Raw genomic sequence first — 18,273 nt, forward strand, 5'->3', positions numbered from 1 at the left:
ATTCCTTCTTAATCTTGATCCGGTCTGTGCTCCTCTTCAGATCTACAGCCAGGAAAGATCTGTGACGACGCAGATGATTTAAATATGGACGCGGCATTGACAGTTTTAATCTGAACATCTGAGCGGAGCGGCTGACAGAGCGAGCGAGTGGTCCTATACCCCCACGCCGTTTCATCCTCACTGGTCAAAAGGGGCTTTGTTGATTGACGGACGACTTTACGTTAAGAATAAATAACGAGACAGAAGTGTTCAGTATTCAGGCCGCACGGTGAGAGGGTTTCTGCTCCGGAGAATTAAGTGAATTTGTCAATCTTGAAAAATAAGTCGGAGCTGAAATCTTTATAAAGGGAAAGTCAATAGAGCGATTAAAGGCACTGTACCTGAACTCTTTCCCGTGTATTTGCGCAGAATGTGCCTCAGTACAGATATACTCATATATTGGATAAGCAGCTTTGGGTTCAAATAAAGTCCACTGTGTTCTGTCCACATTAGAAAGCACTTTATTGTCCGATAATCAGGAAGTCCACGTTAGCATGCCAATTGTTGTTAGCTTTGTAGTCATGGAAAAACTCCGCCGTGGTCTCTAAGCTCACCTGCTTTTACCGTTTTAAAAATGTGAACTAGAACTTATCTCCCAGTGACCATTACAGGTACTTGCAGTTAAGAAATTATATTATGAAACATAAGGACTGGGATTATATCAGAAGAGACCCAACAAATATTGAGAAATATTTTTGTGATCTACTTGAAAACTCTGGTGTATTGGAAAAGCAAGTGAGCAAGATTTACCAAAAATTGTTAATAGACGTGTCTGATAATACAAATCATATAAAACAACAATGGGAAATGGAAATGAATGTGACTTTGGATGATGATACCTGGGAGGGTGTTTGTTCTGGTTGTCATAAAGGGCTGGGAAGTCAGATTTGGAAGGAGTTTGACTGGAAGGTCAAATTAAGATTTTTTAGAACCCCGCTCAAAACTTTTATTTCAAAATGTAGTGTTAGTGATAAATGTTGGAGGAGGTGTGGACTTGTGGGCGACCAGACTCACATATTTTGGGACTGCCCCAATATAAAAGGTTTTTGGATTAATGTTAAAGATGTTCTACAAAATATATTGGCTGTGGACCTGTTGATGGACCCAAAGGTATTTCTGCTTGACATATTCCCTGACGGTCTCTCTCATGATCAGTGCTTTCTGCTGCATCTTCTTCTGTTGACTGCAAGAAAAATGATCACGATCTACTGGCTGAAACCTGAAATACCGACCGTTGAACAGTGGAGATCAAAAATCAGACAAGTTTATACAATGGAACTGTTAACGGCTCAACTACAGCTCAAGGTGGCAGCTTTTGAAAAGAAATGGAGCCCAATTACTGACTTTTTGAAATAAGACATGTATGCCCTAATATGCCTTATTCTTTATGTTTTGGTTTTAATTTTTTTAATTTGTTTTTGCAAATTTTAGGTTTTTTTTTCTCTCTTTCTTCTTCTAGAGGGGGGAGTGGGGAGAGAGAAGGGGCAAAAAAGTGAATATATAAACTGTGAGAAGGCCCGGTCTCAGGACAGTGTTGATGTGATTTGATTTGTGGCAATAAAAGTTAAAAAAAAAAGTGAACTAGAACTGGTCTAAAATCATTCCTCGCTTATCTTCTGCATTCTGAGCTTCCTAATTACAGGTTTCCCACTCTATTTCACTGACTAAATTTCAAAGGTTTTCCATGACTAGAGATTTTTAACACTCAAAATCCTGTCAGTGCATTTACTGTCGTCTCGTTCAAACAAAAGGCTCAGACGTTCAGAAATAATCAGAATAGCCTCATGAGAATTTAAAGAGATAATAAATTCCATGACTTTTCCAAAACTTTCATTGAATTTACAGAATTCCATGACTTTTACAGGCCTGGGAAATTACATTTTCAATTTCAGTGACTTTCCCAGGATTTCCATGGTTGTGGGAACCCTGTAATTACTCACCCTCAGGGGCGGACCGGGACCAAAAACGGCTATAGACTTTTATATCGTTGCTCTTTCTTCTTAATATATTGTGATGTGTGAGCTACTGTGTTTAAATCATTTCCCTTGTGGATTATTAAAGTCTATGCATGCTAGCACGCACTTCCTGATTATCTGACACGTTTACATGAGAGCTTTAATTCTGAATAAAAAGGATTAAACTCTGAATAAAAATCAATTCCACTTTAAAAAGACCATGTAAAGACCACGTAATTCCTATTGAAAATTATTATTTGGTATTACTTCCATTCCAAATTCCAAATTAAGTGGGTGGTTTATTCCGATTTTAAAGCCGAATTAATTTATTCCTCGCTCCACCAGTCCTGGCTTTGGACTTTCATCCACGTCTCTTTGGATTTGTGAGCAGGATGTGGGAGTGGGTTGAGGTAGAGCAGCCTCACACTCAGTTTGTCTTCTTCCTCCTCCTCAGCTGACATAAAGCGTGATGACAGAATTCTCCAGCTGCTGCGCAATTATCATCGGAACGACTGCGAAAAAAGTTTGGATCATGTTTGTGTCCGTGGCATAACGACAATTAGCAATTCAATTTCTCTCCAGCTACTAGGTCAGGAATCAGAATACACTAGATGGTTTGCAAGAACCCCGGAAGTTGTAGACCTCGCACCGGCCAATCAGTGAAAAGCTGAACTAACCCGAGTTGTGATAGCAGACTTCATACTCTATCCTCCTTTGGACTTTGTCAAATAAAAACTTTACATTTTTTATTGCACCTTTAATGTGCAAGTTCATCTCGCAGAAACAACGATGATCACTGACAGACATGTTCACTCTCTGCTTTGTTTGTTGTGCCTGTAATGACTCGGACACCACTGAGCGTTCCGGTGCATTACATACGTCACGACCAAATAGCAGCGATTGGTTAAAATAAAAAAGTACCTGCCTACCATCGAGCAAACAAATTCTAATGCTGCGAGGTCAGACGGTTTCACATCGTGGCTGATGAATCAGGCTAAACGACAAACTGAGATGACAAAAAAGCCGGTAGCAGCTGAAGTGTGTGTTTTCTTTCGGTTGACGTAAATACGTTTGCGCTCCTCCTGTCCAATCAGAGCAGAATAGGAGGGTTTCAGTCACGTGATCACGATGACGCACGGATTTCAGGTGGAGGGCAGGAAGTGAAGACAAACACGACAAACAAACACGGCTCTGGAGAACACAGATATGGAGAAGAGTTCTTATTGTCAGGATTTAGAGCCAGTAACAAGGTAAAGGTACGAGCAGTTAGTCGACAAATGTAAAAATGAGTGAATTTTCGACCGAAGTAACAGATTTGCCGACAATCGAGGCAGTGGACATTACGTCATTCTAAATCAGACAACAGATGAAGGTGTACAAAAGTTTGGAGGCTTATAACTTCTTTTGTCAGTGGATGGGTCCTCAACCTCGGTGCAAAACGCCTAAATGATGATTATGGTTTGGTCTTCGTCGGGGTGAGTGTTTCTTATTTTATGTGTATAAACTGTGATGGGAAAAACTGTATCGGCAGTAACTGATCGATCCCAACTATTTAATGTCAACAAACGTCGTTCGCCGTTAGTCGTTAACAGTGTTGGGGAGTAACAGATTACATGTACCGGAGTTACGTAATCAGAGTACAAATTATGAGTAACTGTATTCAGTTACAGTTACTGTTTCAGTGAGTGGTAATTGGATTACAGTTACTTTGTTGAAATAAATGGATTACACAGAGGGATTTTCCTGTTTTCACTTTTTTTTCTTTTTTTTTTGGTACTTCCACTCATTGCCGGACACTAAACCAGGTCCAAACCAGGACTAAAACCAGGTCTAAACTAAGTCTAAACTAGAACTAAACCAGGACTAAACGGGGACTAAACAGGACGAAAACCAGGTCTAAACCAGGTCCAAACCAGGACTAAAACCAGGTCTAAACCAGGTACAAACCAGGTCTAAACCACTAAAACCAGGTCTAAACCAGGTCTAAAACCAGGTCTAACCAGGTCTAAACCAGGACCAAACCAGGCTAAACCAGGTAAAACCAGGTCTAAACCAGGACCAAACCAGGTCTAAACCAGGTCTAAAACCAGGTCTAAACCAGGAAAACCAGGTCTAAACCAGGACTAAAACCAGATCTAAACCAGGTCTTCCAAACCAGGACTAAAACCAGGTCTAAACAGGTCCAAACCAGGACCAAACCAGGTCTAAAACCAGACTAAACCAGGTCTAAACCAGGTCCAAACCAGGTCTAAACCAGGTCTAAACCAGGACCAAACCAGGTCTAAACCAGGTAAAACCAGGTCTAAACCAGGACCAAACCAGGTCCAAACCAGGATTAAAACCAGGTCTAAACCAGGACTAAAACAGGATTTAACAGGACTAAATCCTGCTGCGTGGACCGTGTCTTATCTTCTTCTATCAATAATATTTTTTAATTTGGTTCAGTAAAGTCTGGGCTTTTTTATTTCTTTTATCAGACAAAACTTCTTACGTGAAAATTTCCTCGTCTTTGCTTCTCTACAGCAAATCAAGTAATCCAAAGTATTCAGATTACATTACTCACTTTAAGTAATTTAATGGATTAAGTTACAAACTACATTTTGGGGGATGTAATCTGTAATCTGTAGGGGATTACATTTTAAAAGTCACCTTCCCAACACTGGTCGATAATGATTTGCAGATTCTGCTCCTCCCGACCGTAAACGTAGGTTTGTAATCCACTTTTTACGGCGTTGTTCTGTCAGCTTTTTCCATTTCTGACCTTTGTGGACGACTATCTTCGGTTCTCTAAAAAAAAATCACTTTTCCTTCTCTCGGTTAGAACGATTGGCACAGCCGTAAACTACACAACACTTCAGCATTTTCCAGACAAAGACACAACAGTGTTTAATAGCCAGTGTTGGGGAGTAACAGATTACATGTACTGGAGTTACGTAATCAGAGTCCAAATGATGAGTAACTGTATTCAGTTTCAATGAGTGGTAATTGGATTACAGTTACTTTGTTAAAATAATTGGATTACATGGCGGTATTTTACTGTTTTCACTTAAACCAAGACTAAACCAGAACTAAACCAGGACTAAAACCAAGACTAAACCAGGACTAAACCAGGACTAAAACCAAGACTAAACCAGAACTAAACCAGGACTAAAACCAAAGACTAAACCAGGACTAAACCAGGACTAAACCGACTAAACCAGACTAACAGACTAAACCAGTTAAACCAGGACTAAAACAAGACTAAACCAGGACTAAACCAGGACTAAACCAGGACTAAACCAAGACTAAACCAGGACTAAAACCAAGACTAAAACCAGAACTAAACCAGGACTAAAACCAAGACTAAAGGACTAAACCAGGACTAAACCAGGACTAAAACAGGACTAAACCAAGACTAAACCAAGGACTAAACCAGGACTAAACCAGGACTAAACCAGGACTAAAACCAAGACTAAACCAGGACTAAACCAGGTTTAAACCAGGACTAAAAGCAGGACTAAACCAGGACTGAACCAGGACTAAAACCAGGTCTAAACCAGGACTAACCAGGACTAAAACCAGGACTAAACCAGGACTAAAACCAAGACTAAACCAGGACTAAACCAGGACTAAAAACCAGGACTAAACCAGGACTAAAACCAAGACTAAACCAGGACTAACCCGGACTAAAAGCAGGACTAAAAGCAGGACTAAACCAGGACTGAACCAGGTCTAAACAATATGACACTAACAGTAGGTGGACATAATTTAAAGCAGCAGTGATCTCATACAGAAATCATTTCTCTATCAATAATATTTTTAATATGGTTAAGGGGCTTTTTATTTTTTTTTACAGACAAAACATCTTATGTTCAGATCCTCGTCTTTGCTTCTCTACACCAAACAAAAGCCTCTTCATGGAGTCTTACGCTCAACAACCACTTTGAAGAGAACAAACAAGAATTTTCAGGATGTGGTTGTTACATTCATGTAGTTTTAAAAAGCCTGACAATATCAAGTAATCCAAAGTAATCAGATTACGTTACTCACTTTAAGTAATTTAATGGATTACGGTACAAACTACATTTTGGGGGATGTAATCTGTAATCTGTAGGGGAATACATTTTAAAAGTCACCTTCCCAACACTGTTAATATCTTCCTCCCGTCCGTTCACTTCCTGCCCTCCATCTGATTTCGCCCTGTGACGTCACTTGAAACCCACCTATTAAATAAAGGCAATTTGAATGTGTTTTCCTCAAATCTCAATTCAGAATTATTATTTGCATGTCGACTGAAAGGAAACTATTCATATTCATGTTCATAATAATTCATTTGGAATTTAAAAGCATCATGTAAACGTGGACAGTATAAGTCTTTAGAATTAGACTCGGACAGTTCACAGAGGACATAGTTTTAACGTCAGCAGCTGATTATTAAATATATCTGAATTGGGGCGAGGCGCATTTTGCTCAGATTTATGGGAAAATCACGTACAGGGCCTTTAAAACCCGCCCCTTCTGTCCTGCCATGGGTGCTGTGGAGTAGTGCAGTGTCCAGATGTCCACCCGCGGCACCCACAGCACCCATGGGAGCCCTCAGTGCAGCCGTGCCTCACTGACCCTCCACGCAGTTGGTGGAGAAGAAGCAGATGTTCCTGGTCTCCAGAGGGTTCTCATGGGTGAAGTCTGGAGAGCGGGTCTGAGGCTCCGACTCGCCCGTCAGGGAGGAGTTATCCACCTGCACACACAGACACAAACAGACAGAGAGACGGAGGAGAGAGAGAGGAGAGAGATGGAGGGATAGAGGAGAGGAAGAGGGAGGGAGAGAGAAGAGAAGAGAGAGAAAGGAGAGAAGGACAGAACAGAGACGGGTGAGGGATAGAGGAGAGGGAGAGAGGAGAGAATAGAGAGGGGGAGGAGACAGAGGAGAGTGAAAGAGGGAGGGAGAGAGACAGAGAGAGAACGGGGGGGCAAAGGAGAGGGAGGAATAGAGGGGTGGACAGAGGAGAAAGAGGAAAAGGGAGGAAGGGAGATAGAGGAGAGTACAGAGAGGGGGAGGAGACAGAGAGAGAAAGAGGGAGAGGAGAGGGAGGAAGAGGAGAGGAAGAGGGAGGGAGAGAGAGGAGAGAACGGGGGGCAGAGGAGAGGAAAGGATAGAGAGAGAAGGAGAGAACAGAGAGGGGGAGGGGACAGAGAGAGAGGGAGAGAAAGAGAGAGGAAGACAGAGGGAGAGAGAGAGGAGAGGAGAGAAGAGAGAGGGGGAGGAGGCAGAGGAGAGGGAGAAAGAGGAGGGAGGGAGAGAGAGAACAGAGAGGGAGGAGACAGGAGAGAGAGAGAGAGGAAAGAGAGAGAGAGGAGAGGAGAGAACAGAGAGGGGGAGGAGACAGGAGAGAGAGAGAGAAATAGGGAGGGAGGGAGGGAGGGAGAGGGGAGACAACGGGGGGCAGAGGAGAGGGAGGGATAGAGAGAGAAGGAGAAAACAGAGAGGGGGAGGAGACAGAGGAGAGGGAGAGAGAGGGCGAGAACAGAGAGGGGTGAGGGGAGAACGGGGGCAGAGGAAAGGGAGGAAGAGAGATAAAGGGAGGGAGAGAGTGGTGGACAGAGGAGAAGGAGAGAGAGAAAGTGAAAGCGAGAGGGAGGGAGAGAAGGAGAGAGCAAAAGGAGGATAGAGGGAGGGACAGAGAAAGAAGGAGAGAACAGAGAGGGGGAGGGGACAAAGGAGAGAGGAGAAGGATGAAGAGAAAGGAAGAGCGAGAGAGAGAGAGTGAGAGGAGTGAAGGAGAGGAATGGGGAAGGAGAAGAGAAAGCGAGAGAGAGGGGGAGGGACAGAGGAGAAGAAGAGAAAGAGAGAGTGAAAGAGTGAGGGAGAGAGCAAAAGGAGGATAGAGGGGGAGAGAGAGAGAGAAAGGAGAACGACAGAGAGAGAGAAAGTGAGGGAGAAAAAGAGAAAGACATGCGAAAGGAAGAAGAGGGAGGACGGAGAGAGGGAGAGAAAAAGAGGGGAGAACAGGAGGGAGAGGTGAGGGGGAAAGAGGGCGAGAAGAAGATGAGAATGAGATAGAAAAGGAGGTCAGACAGAGAGAGAGAAGAGAAGAGAAGAGAGAGAGAGAGAGAGACACAAATAAAAGTTATGTGTGCGTGTTTACGAGAGCAGCTGTGATGTGGCCGTGAACTGAAACCACAACTGAAGAGATCCTCGTTTAGTAAAGACACAAAAAGAAAGCACAGAGTCACGGAGCTGATTCTAAAAAACATCTATCTGTACTTTTCTGGACACATGGTTCAGAATAATTAAAGAGTAATAATTATTCATGTGTGTTTAGATTTCTCGCAGTTTTGTTGAACACACATACTGTCTGATCTATGTTAAAATGTTGTTTCCTCATCACAGACAGACCTGCAGTTGTGTTTTGTTTCATTCACAAACCAGGTAATACAGGAAGTGCTCCGATAAAACACGTTTTATCTGCTAAAAGACAATTAAAAAGCCCAATCTTTCCTTAACCAGATTTAAAATATTATTAATAGAGAAATGATTTCTATATGAGATCACTGCTGCCGTAAAGTATGTCCACCTACTGTTAGTGTCATGTTGTATAGACCTGGTTTAGTCCTGGTTTAGTCCTGGTTTAGTCCTGCTTTCAGACCTGGTTTAGACCTGGTTTAGAGTCCTGGTTTAAGTCCTGGTTTTAGTCCTGGTTTTAGTCCTGGTTTAGTCCTGGTTTAGTCCTATGGTTTAGTCCTAGTTTTAGTCCTGGTTTAGTCCTGGTTTAGTCCTGGTTTAGGTTTAGTCCTGGTTTTAGTCCTGGTTTTAGTCCTGGTTTTAGTCCTGGTTTTAGTCCTGGTTTTAGTCCTGGTTTTAGTCCTGGTTTTAGTCCTGGTTTTAGTCCTGGTTTTAGTCCTGGTTTTAGTCCTGGTTTAGTCCTGGTTTTAGTCCTGGTTTTAGTTCTAATTTAGTCCTGGTTTTAGTCCTGGTTTATTCCTTGTTTTAGTCCTGGTTTTAGTTCTTAGTTTTAGTCCTGGTTTTAGTTCTAGTTTAGTCCTGGTTTTAGTTCTAGTTTAGTCCTGGTTTTAGTTCTATTTAGTTTAGTCCTGTTTTAGTCTGGTTTAGTTTCCTGGTTTTAGTTCCAGTTTAGTCCTGGTTTTAGACCTAGTTTAGTCCTGTTTTTAGTCCTGATTTTAATCCTGGTTTAGTCCTGGTTTAGCCCAAAAAGTGAAAACAGTAAAATACCGCTGTGTAATCCATTTATTTCAACAAAGTAACTGTAATCCAATTACCACTCATGGAAACAGTAACTGTAACTGAATACAGTTACTCATAATTTGTACTCTGATTATGTAACTCCAGTACATGTAATCTGTTACTCCCCAACACTGCCAATACACAAATTCACTCAGGTGTCCCAGTACGACTTCGGTAAACTACAAAGCCGCACCACCTGCAGAACACACAAACACACACAGAGCAGACAGAGACCACACAGCGAAACACACCCACAGACACACTCATCACTCCACACCGACGAGGAACGGAACGGAGGAACGAACTGAAAAAGCGAGTGCAATGTGCCACTTCTAGACACAACTGAACAACTGAGTCACTGCGAACACGCCGACAATCCGTTGGTCCCAGACACACCCTCCCTACACGCCACAACTGAACAAAGCCCAGAGTCACCGTGAACGCAACAAACAAACAAAACCACTCACCCATCACACTGTTGTGTTTCCTTTAAAGTCCCACGCGGTTTATTTGTGAAAAAAGTTCGAAAATAGATCATTCAATGACAGTGCGTTTTATAATCCAGAGCAACTAATAGTGCAGAAAATATGGTAATAATTAAGAGTTACTCAAACATGTGTGAATGAAGAGGAGAAAATTCAGTTTGTCGACTGGACAAAAGTTAGTTTGGTTGAAGACGTTTCGCAGCTCATCCAAGCTGCTTCTTCAGTTCTGGTCAGACGCTGGTGGACACTTCCTTATATCTGCAGGGAGGAGCTAAATAACTGAAACTAACACACACACTTGTTTACAGTTTCTGTTTGTTAGTTCGGCATATTGACCTGTACAGGGTGTGGGGGTCTAATTAGCAGAACAATCACGGCCATAATGGAGCTTCCACACCTCTGGACCAGACTCTGGCCTGTTTTCTTGTTTGTTTTGATTTAGGTTTGAGGATGGAGTTGTAAATAGGAGACAGATGGTGTCTGAGTCTCCATTTCTGTTTAGAGAAGGATTCTGTTTCTTAACAAAAATGACTTCTTTCACTTCCCTCTCAAACCAATTCTTTTCTCTGGCTAAAATCTGTACCTCGCTGTCCTCAAATGAGAGGCCCGTGGCTCTTAGGTGGAGATGTACAGCAGACTGAGGTCCACTGCTGCTCTCTCGTCTGTGTTGGTACATCCTGTTGTGAAGTGTCTGTTTAGTTTCTCCAGTGTAGCGTTCACTGCAGTCCTCACTGCTCTGAATGGAGTAGAGCACATTGCTTTGTTTGTGGCTCAGTGTTTTGTCCTTTGGGTGGATCAGTTTCTGTCTTAGATTGTTCGTAGGTTTGAATTAGACCAGGATCTCATGTTGTCTGAAAATCCTCTGTAGTTTTTCAGAAACACCAGCCATGTAGGGAATAGTTCCCCCCTTTCTCCTGGGTTCTGATTCTCCGTTGTCCTGTTTTTTAGTTCTCTTGGTTTTGGTGAAGGCCCATTTTGGATATCTGCAAACACGAGGGCTTTCTGCACATGTTGTTCTTCTTTCTCCTTTCCCTCTCTGCTTGTAGGCACCACTTGAGCTCTGTGTTGTAATGTCTGAATAACTCCAAGTTTGTGTTGCAGTGGGTGATGAGAATCAAAAAGCAGGTACTGGTCCGAGTGTGTGGGCTTCCTGAAGACCTCAACCTGGAGTCGTAGCTTGGATGAGCTGCAAAACGTCTTCAACCAAACTAACTTTTGTCCAGTCGACAAACTGAAATTTCTCCTCACCGTGGATTCTACCTGGACGACTGAGAACATGTGTGAATGAAACAAAACAACTCCAGGTGTGTTTTTGAGGAGGTAACAGCATTATAACATAACTTAGAGCAAAACTTTTCCATAATATAAGACCATCAAATGCATTTATCTGCACAAATGGTTCAGAGTAATCGTATAATAATAACAGTCTGCGTGTGTTTAGAGTCGATGTAGAGTTTGATTGCTTGAATCACAGTGAGATTACAGACTGTGAGCTGTGGAGCGTTCATGTTAAAGGACCTCAACACTTCTGGGGTTCAGAGAGGATGAACTTTACTAATCTAAACCTCTCTATCTGAAAATCACACCAGCTACAACGAGTCTGCTGACAAGTTTTCATGTTATAAAGTTCCATTTGTTTTGACCCAGAAGAGTTTGGTTACGTTCATATTGCAGGGCTTAAAGCTCAATTCGGATTTTTTCGCGAGGTCGTTCACATTTCCAGTTAAATGCGTCTTGTATGTGATCTCCAGTGTGAACTTTAAACTCCCCAAATGCATCGAGCGTGCTCAGTGTTTACGGAAGTCGCCTACATGTGGAGGCAGCATCAAACATCTGGAGATTTTAAAGTTGCTGTCGTCGCGGGGCCAGAACATGTACAGATGATTGGTTTTAAGGAGGAGATTGAGAAGGAGGACGAGGTTTTGGGCAGTGGCGTTTTGTGGGGCAGTGGCAGCGACATCTGTAGAAAGAAACGTGTGGAGTCGCAGAGTGGTGGGATTGATACGTGCTTCTCTGCTGCACCAACACGGAGTTCAGACAATATTTTCGTCTGACGAAAAGAACGTTAGTTTACATTTGTGAGTTATAGATGGGATGAATGCACTTTGGCCGTTCAGACTGAAGTCGCATGTCAAAAAATCGGATATGTATTGGTTTCAGGAGCACATATCCAAGTGGCCTGGGTCACATTTGAAAAAAATCAGATCTGTGTCATTCAGACTGTCATTAAAAGATACAGATACAGGAACAAAGGGGCCAAAAAATCGGATTTGAGTCACTTCAGGCTGCAGTCTGAACTTAGCATTATATTATAAAAGCTGCTCTAGAATATTCCACAGTAGGGATGGGCATTCGATTAAATTTTCTTAATTGATCGTCGAGAGAATTAACAATCGATTATCGATTAATCATTAACATTTTTTATATTAAAATGTATCATCATTATTATTACTATCTGCACTACTAATCTGCATAAATAAAATCAACTTTACGACATATAAACCGTAACCACTCTAGAGCCACATCAGCCCGTTTGACATTATAAAGTGTTTAATTCAGTTTTGCGCAACTCTCACAGAAACAAAACTTAAAACTGCATGGCTAATTTGCATAAACTAAGTGAAGGGGGAAAAAAATGCTCTTGTGCTTCAACTTCTGTCGGATTGAAAGACATGACTCAGTGGAATACAGGTTAGTGTGACCAGATTTGCCTTTGTCAAAACCAGGACACCGTACGGGGGGTGGGAGGTTGGGACTCGTCATCGACATTGCGCGACTCTCACCTGGCAAAACTTTTTCCCACTGGACACTGAAACATATGTGCTGCTTTGTTCACTGTGCACATGGCCTCACACTTGTCCCAACGGGAACGGAAAACGTGGAATTTCTTGTACAAGTCATCGTTAAATACACATTTGTGCTTTGGTACGTTGCAGACTGACCGACTGTTTGTGTCTCGCTCCTTCTGAGTGCAGAGAGGTACATATCTGGACCCCTGTTTGGTCACGCTACGCACAGCAACCTACATTCGGTTTGTTGATGAAAATGAACGTAATCGATGAAATTCTTAATGATCAATTATCGATTAATCGACTAGTCATGCCCATCCCTATTCCACAGTATGGGCTAAACCTTTTTATCGGCACGGAGACAAGCAAGTTGGCACCACCAGGCCAAGTCATAGGTCAGGTTACAGTAAGAGTGCATGTTTTTCCAGCAATGAAAATATCTGTAACTGAATAAATGCAAAATAGATCATAATTAAAGTCATACTGTGGAATCAAACTAAGCCCTGATGAAGATCAGTTTGGTTGAAACATGTTGGCTTTGGCCATTTAAATAAAGGCTTTTTAACTATCTTTTTCCTCGTGCGATTTTTACTTCTTTAGAGCGCCTGGAGTCCGTTGTGTTTGTAGTTTTAATCCTTTTTCCAAGAGCACCCTCTACCTGCTCCCACTGATTGGAAAACCTGCAGCAAACAACTATGTTTTTTCCATACTGTCGAACATTCTTGCCCTTGCACTGCAAAAAATAAAATCTAGTCAAGTTAAGACCACTTGAAGAAAAGTTTTATTATGATTTAGGTCAATTTGTCTTGACAATTAAGTAAAATTATCTACCAATGGAACAAGACTTTTTGTACTTAAAATATGAAAATACACACTTAACATAAGAAAAAAAACAACTTTTTGCATGTAATATAAGAAACAAAAGCTAATGTTGCTTTAACCCTCTCCTGTTGCAGATTTGCAACAACTAAATGTCAATTACCTACTTACTAGAAATCCATATTTTATGAGCCTTTTTTACTCAGGAGCTTTTTTTTTCATCCATGCTCATAAACGTGGACGATGCAGACTGTGCAAGAATGGCTACACACAAACGACCTGCCAGAAGTGCAAAGTACTTTTGTGCTTTACAAAGGATAAAGGATAAAAATTGTTTCTTGGAGAACCACATGAAAAAGTGATGTTGTTCTGCCACTGTAAAGCTGTTACACTCTGCTTTATGTTTTCATTGTTATGAAAAGTGGTATACAAATAAAGTTAGCATTCATATCATTTTCAGTCTTCAGTGTTAATTTACCACACTGGACCAAATCTGCAACATCCCAGAATGCACTGCATGTGAAGGTCTCTCTCAAAAAAAAAGTTTGGATTGTATATTACTACCCCATTTGATAATTTTCCCCAAATATCAGATTTTTCTTGTTACTAAAACTTAATTTGAGCCTGAGAGGGTTAACTAAGAAAAAATACATTTATTTTATTGGTAGATAATTGTATTTGTCAAGTTAAATCGACTCAAATAAAGTAAAACCTTCTTAATTAAAGTCATTTTAACTTGCCTAGATATTGCTTTTTGCAGTGTGTGGAGATAAGTAGACTGGTAGACAGGCCCCAAACTACAAATGTTACATGGACTACCTTTAAATGTGAATAAAATGCTGTAAGTAAACCTATTTTGTTGGCTTAATATTCCCTATTTTATCTTATTTAAGTGAATTGCAGTTCTCATTGAGTTTTAGTGTTGGCTCTTCTCTTCACTGTCCGAATCAAATGACTGAATCATGAGCAGAGCCTCAGCAGCTTTCCTCCAAATGTGACTTCTGTTGAGACGTATAAATTCTTAAATCAGGTTTTGTAGAGTCTTTGCCGTGAGCTAAAAGTGTAGTTTACTTTTCTGTTCCTATGGCTAATGCCCAAAAGTCGACATCAAAATGAAGTGAAAAGTGAAGAGATGTTCACCCTAAGGCTACAGCTCCTCTCCTCCCTCTGGCTCCGACAGCACACCTGAGCTCCAATGGAACAAAGTAGCACAGCACTCTACTTAAGTATTAGTTTTAGGTATCTGTACTTACTTGAGTCAGTTTCAAAGAGGATACTTTTTACTTTTACTTCACTACAATTGAGAGCAGGTATCTGTATTTTTCTACTCCACTATATATTTGAACAGGACGGAAAAGTTAAAGTATTCCTGATAGTTTGAGACCTGCTGAAAAGTCTGAGGGTTTATTCTGAACATGTTCATAATTTAAGCAAACAAAAACATACTATTAAAAACAGCTAGTCAAATATAATCTGTTCAGCTCTTTCTATTGAACAAAATCCATCTCAAATATTTATCAAAAATACTACACTGAAGCTTTATTAGATCTGAACATATGTTTTTAAACAGATACTTCAGTGCTTTTACTTAAGAAGATTTTTTCATGTGATAATTTTAATATTTACTTGAGTATTTTTTTGTTCTTTTCGTACTTTAGTAACAAAAACGAGTACTTGTTTCACCAGTGCAGTAGACTGTGTGTAGCTCTGTATTTGTGGAGGTTTGGGTGACCATTTTTTCAACATTCAAACCTGGGACACACCGGGTTGGGATGTTTGGTACATTCCCTACTCAGTGTTGGGAAGGTTACTTTTCAGATGTGTCCCCCTACAGATTACAGATTACATACCCCAAAATGTAGTTTGTAACGTAATCCATTAAGGTACTTAAGGTGAGTAACGTAATCTGAATACTTTGGATTACATGATATTGTCATGTTTTTTAAAACTACTTTGTTCTCTTCAAATTGTCTGTTGAGCCCAAGTCTCCATGAACAGACATTTGTTTACTGTAGAGAAGCAAAGACGAGGAAATCTTCACATTAGATGTTTTATCTGCTAAAAGACAATAAAAAGCCCAGACTTTCCTTAACCAGATTAAAAATATTATTAATAGAGAAATGATTTCTATATGAGATCACTGTTGTCTTAAAGTATGTCCACCTACTGTTGGTGTCATATTGTTTAGACGCAGTTTAGTCCTAGTTTAGTCCTAGTTTAGTCCTGGTTTAGTCCTGCTTTAGACCTGGTTTAGTCCTGGTTTAGTCCTGCTTTAGACCTGGTTTAGTCCTGGTTTTAGTCCTAGTTTTAGTCCTAGTCCTGGTCCTATGAAAGACTGACTATTGCTCATCCGCCCTCCCGTCCTGAGAAAGCACAGGCTCCGCCCTCCAAACGTGACGTATGCTCTAGGTGATCCGCCCTTCCTCATCATTCATCATGGTGATGCAGCGCGTTCAGCCGCATGTGTTGGACCCGGAATCGGACAAGGACTTTGAGGTGCACGAAGCGCAAGCACCGCGTCGACATCAGCTGAACTGATTAGTAATAAACGCTTATGCTGTCGCTTTTGTTTAGGTTTTCATGTGGGAATTGTCAGAAGCGTTTTCTGCTATGTCAAAAGCGTCATCGTTGTAGCAGCTTTAGTTTGTTGTCACGTAGGAGGGTGGAAGAAATACACTGCAATTTGTTTTAAAAAAATGCCGAATCAATCTAAAAACCACTTTGGCGACAAATACAAGGCCCACACATCACTCTTAGAAGGTAGGAAGCTCTGAAAAGTTGATTTTGCATGAGATGGGCCCTTTAAATGTAGCTAGATATTGGTTTTTGCTGTGTATTCCCCTTGTTGCTGTTGGCGGGAATAAAATGTGTTAAAAATAAAGACTCCTGGGACATTTCTTGTGTATAAAACTGGGACAAATCACTGGTTTGGGATAAATCTGCTGGGCCAGAAGACTGGGACTGTCCCGGGTAAATATGAATGTGTGGTCTCCCCAGTTTGGGCTGAGAGAAGCTGCACTGAGAGAGCTTCTGAGTTTCGGGATGAAACAGAGGCTGGGACCCTGTGGAGGTTTGCAGATGACGTGACTACATTCAAAATTAAGAGGCAAAATCGAGTGTATAACATCTGGATTTGACAGTATATTGTTAAGATGGTGTTTTAGAAAATTTGAAAAATTCAAATGAGTGAGATTGAGAAAACTGTGTGAGTGTCAGTGGTGATTTTTTTCCTGTAAGAGCTGCTACAGTTGTATAAATAAGTGATAAAAGTCTGCAACTCTGCTAAATATTTAGTTTGTACCTGACATCTAAAAAAAAGTGAAATAAACAGAAGATGAAAACCTGATAAACAACATGGACGCTGCAGGCGACTCAGCACTGACACACACTTTGGATCAGACCCAGATGAACTGAACCTGTCTCTGCTTTATTAACATGTTTCTGAGTCTGTGTGTGTGTGTGTGTGTGTGTGTGTGTGTGTGTGTGTGTGTGTGTGTGTGTGTGTGTATGTGTGTGTGTGTGTGTGTCTGTTGAGGATTGAGGATTGTAATTGTTGTGAACTGTATGTCTTTTATCTCGTTAGCGAACAGTTTGGATTTTGCAGTGTAAAGTTTAAAGCTCCATGACAAAAATTGGCCAAAAAAAAAGAATGTTTAGAGGCAAGTGTATAAGTAGTGTATACATGTTTAGTCAGTGGGTCCCATGGGTGCTGGTTCTCCCGTCTGTAATGTGCAGCAGTTCGAGGAGATGGTGCGCAGGTCAGCCGGGGGTTTGGGTGTTTGGATGCTCTGGTGCGTGCTGGGTGTGTGAGGACGTTGGGCGCATGGGTCCCGTGGATGCAGGGTCCATAGGGTGCTTGGTCCCTTGGGTGCTGGGTGCCTGGTTTGCCACTTGCAGCCACTTGAGGATATAACTCTGAAGTCAGTTATGTGTTTAGGAGCTTGGATGCTTTGCTCTTGGGTGTGTTTGGGTCTTGGGTGCTGGGTCCCTTGGGTGTTTGGGTCCCTGTGTCCCTTGGGTGCTAGGTCCCTCGGGTGCTGGGTGCCTGGTTTGTCACTTGCAGCCGCTTGAGGGTATAACTCTGAAGTCAGCTATGTGTTTGGGAGCTTGGATGCTTTGGTATTGGGTGTGTTTAGGTCCCTTGGGTGCTGGGTCCCTTTGGTGTTTGGGTTCCTTGGGTCCCTAGTGTGCTAGAGTCCCTTGGGTGCTGTGTGCGCATATGTTCGCTCCCATGGGTGTTTGGGTCCCTTGGGTGCCTATTTTGCAGCCACTGGAGGACATAACTTGAGCTGAACTATGTGTTTGGGTGCTTGAATGCTTTGGTATTGGGTGTGTTTGGGTATTGTGTGTTGGGTCCCTTGAGTGTTTTGTTCCCATGGGTGCTTGGGTCCCTTGGGTGCTGAGTCCCTTGGGTGTTTGGGTCCCTTGGGTCCCATGTAGGGCTGGGTATCACTAAGAAGTTGCTGATACGAGACATACCTCGACACATTGGCCATGATACAATATATCGTATTTTCCGCACTATAGGGTGCCCTGGATTATAAAACGCACTGTCATTGAATGGACTATTTTTGAAATTTTTTCACAAATAACCTTCACTGGATGAAACACAACAGTTGGATGGGTCAGTGGGACTTTGTTTGTGGCGTTCACGGTGACTCTGGGCTTTGTTCAGTTGTGGCGTGTAGGGAGGGTGCTGTCTGGGACCAACTGGATTGTCGGCGTGTTCACAGTGACTCAGTTGTTCAGTTCGTGTCTAGAAGTGGCACATTGCACTCGCTTTTTCGGTTTGTTCCTCCGTTCCGTTCCTCGTCTGTGTGGAGTGATGAGTGTGGGTGTGTTTCGCTGCGCGGTCGCTGTCTGCTCCGTGTGTGTTTGCGGCTTTGTAGTTTACTGAAGTCGTACTGGGACACCCGAGTGGATTCGTGTATGGGGCGCTCTGGATTGTGGGGCGCGCAGTCGTT

The 18,273-nt window shown here is 41.9% G+C and overlaps 1 protein-coding gene across 1 annotated transcript in view; it reads right to left on the reverse strand.

Moving 5' to 3' along the window:
• atp1a2a (ATPase Na+/K+ transporting subunit alpha 2a) overlaps window positions 1-18,273 on the reverse strand; it is a 350,773-nt gene that overhangs the window by 246,057 nt on the left and 86,443 nt on the right. Inside the window, exon 7 of the mRNA XM_055151513.1 lies at window positions 6,594-6,711. Within this exon, the coding sequence (XP_055007488.1) occupies window positions 6,594-6,711 (118 nt within the window). The remainder of the gene's footprint in view (window positions 1-6,593; window positions 6,712-18,273) is intronic.

This window comes from Boleophthalmus pectinirostris, unplaced genomic scaffold, assembly GCF_026225935.1.
Source record: "Boleophthalmus pectinirostris isolate CB_2022bp ecotype Guang Dong unplaced genomic scaffold, ASM2622593v1 HiC_scaffold_16, whole genome shotgun sequence".
NCBI classification, from domain to species: Eukaryota; Metazoa; Chordata; class Actinopteri; order Gobiiformes; family Gobiidae; genus Boleophthalmus; species Boleophthalmus pectinirostris.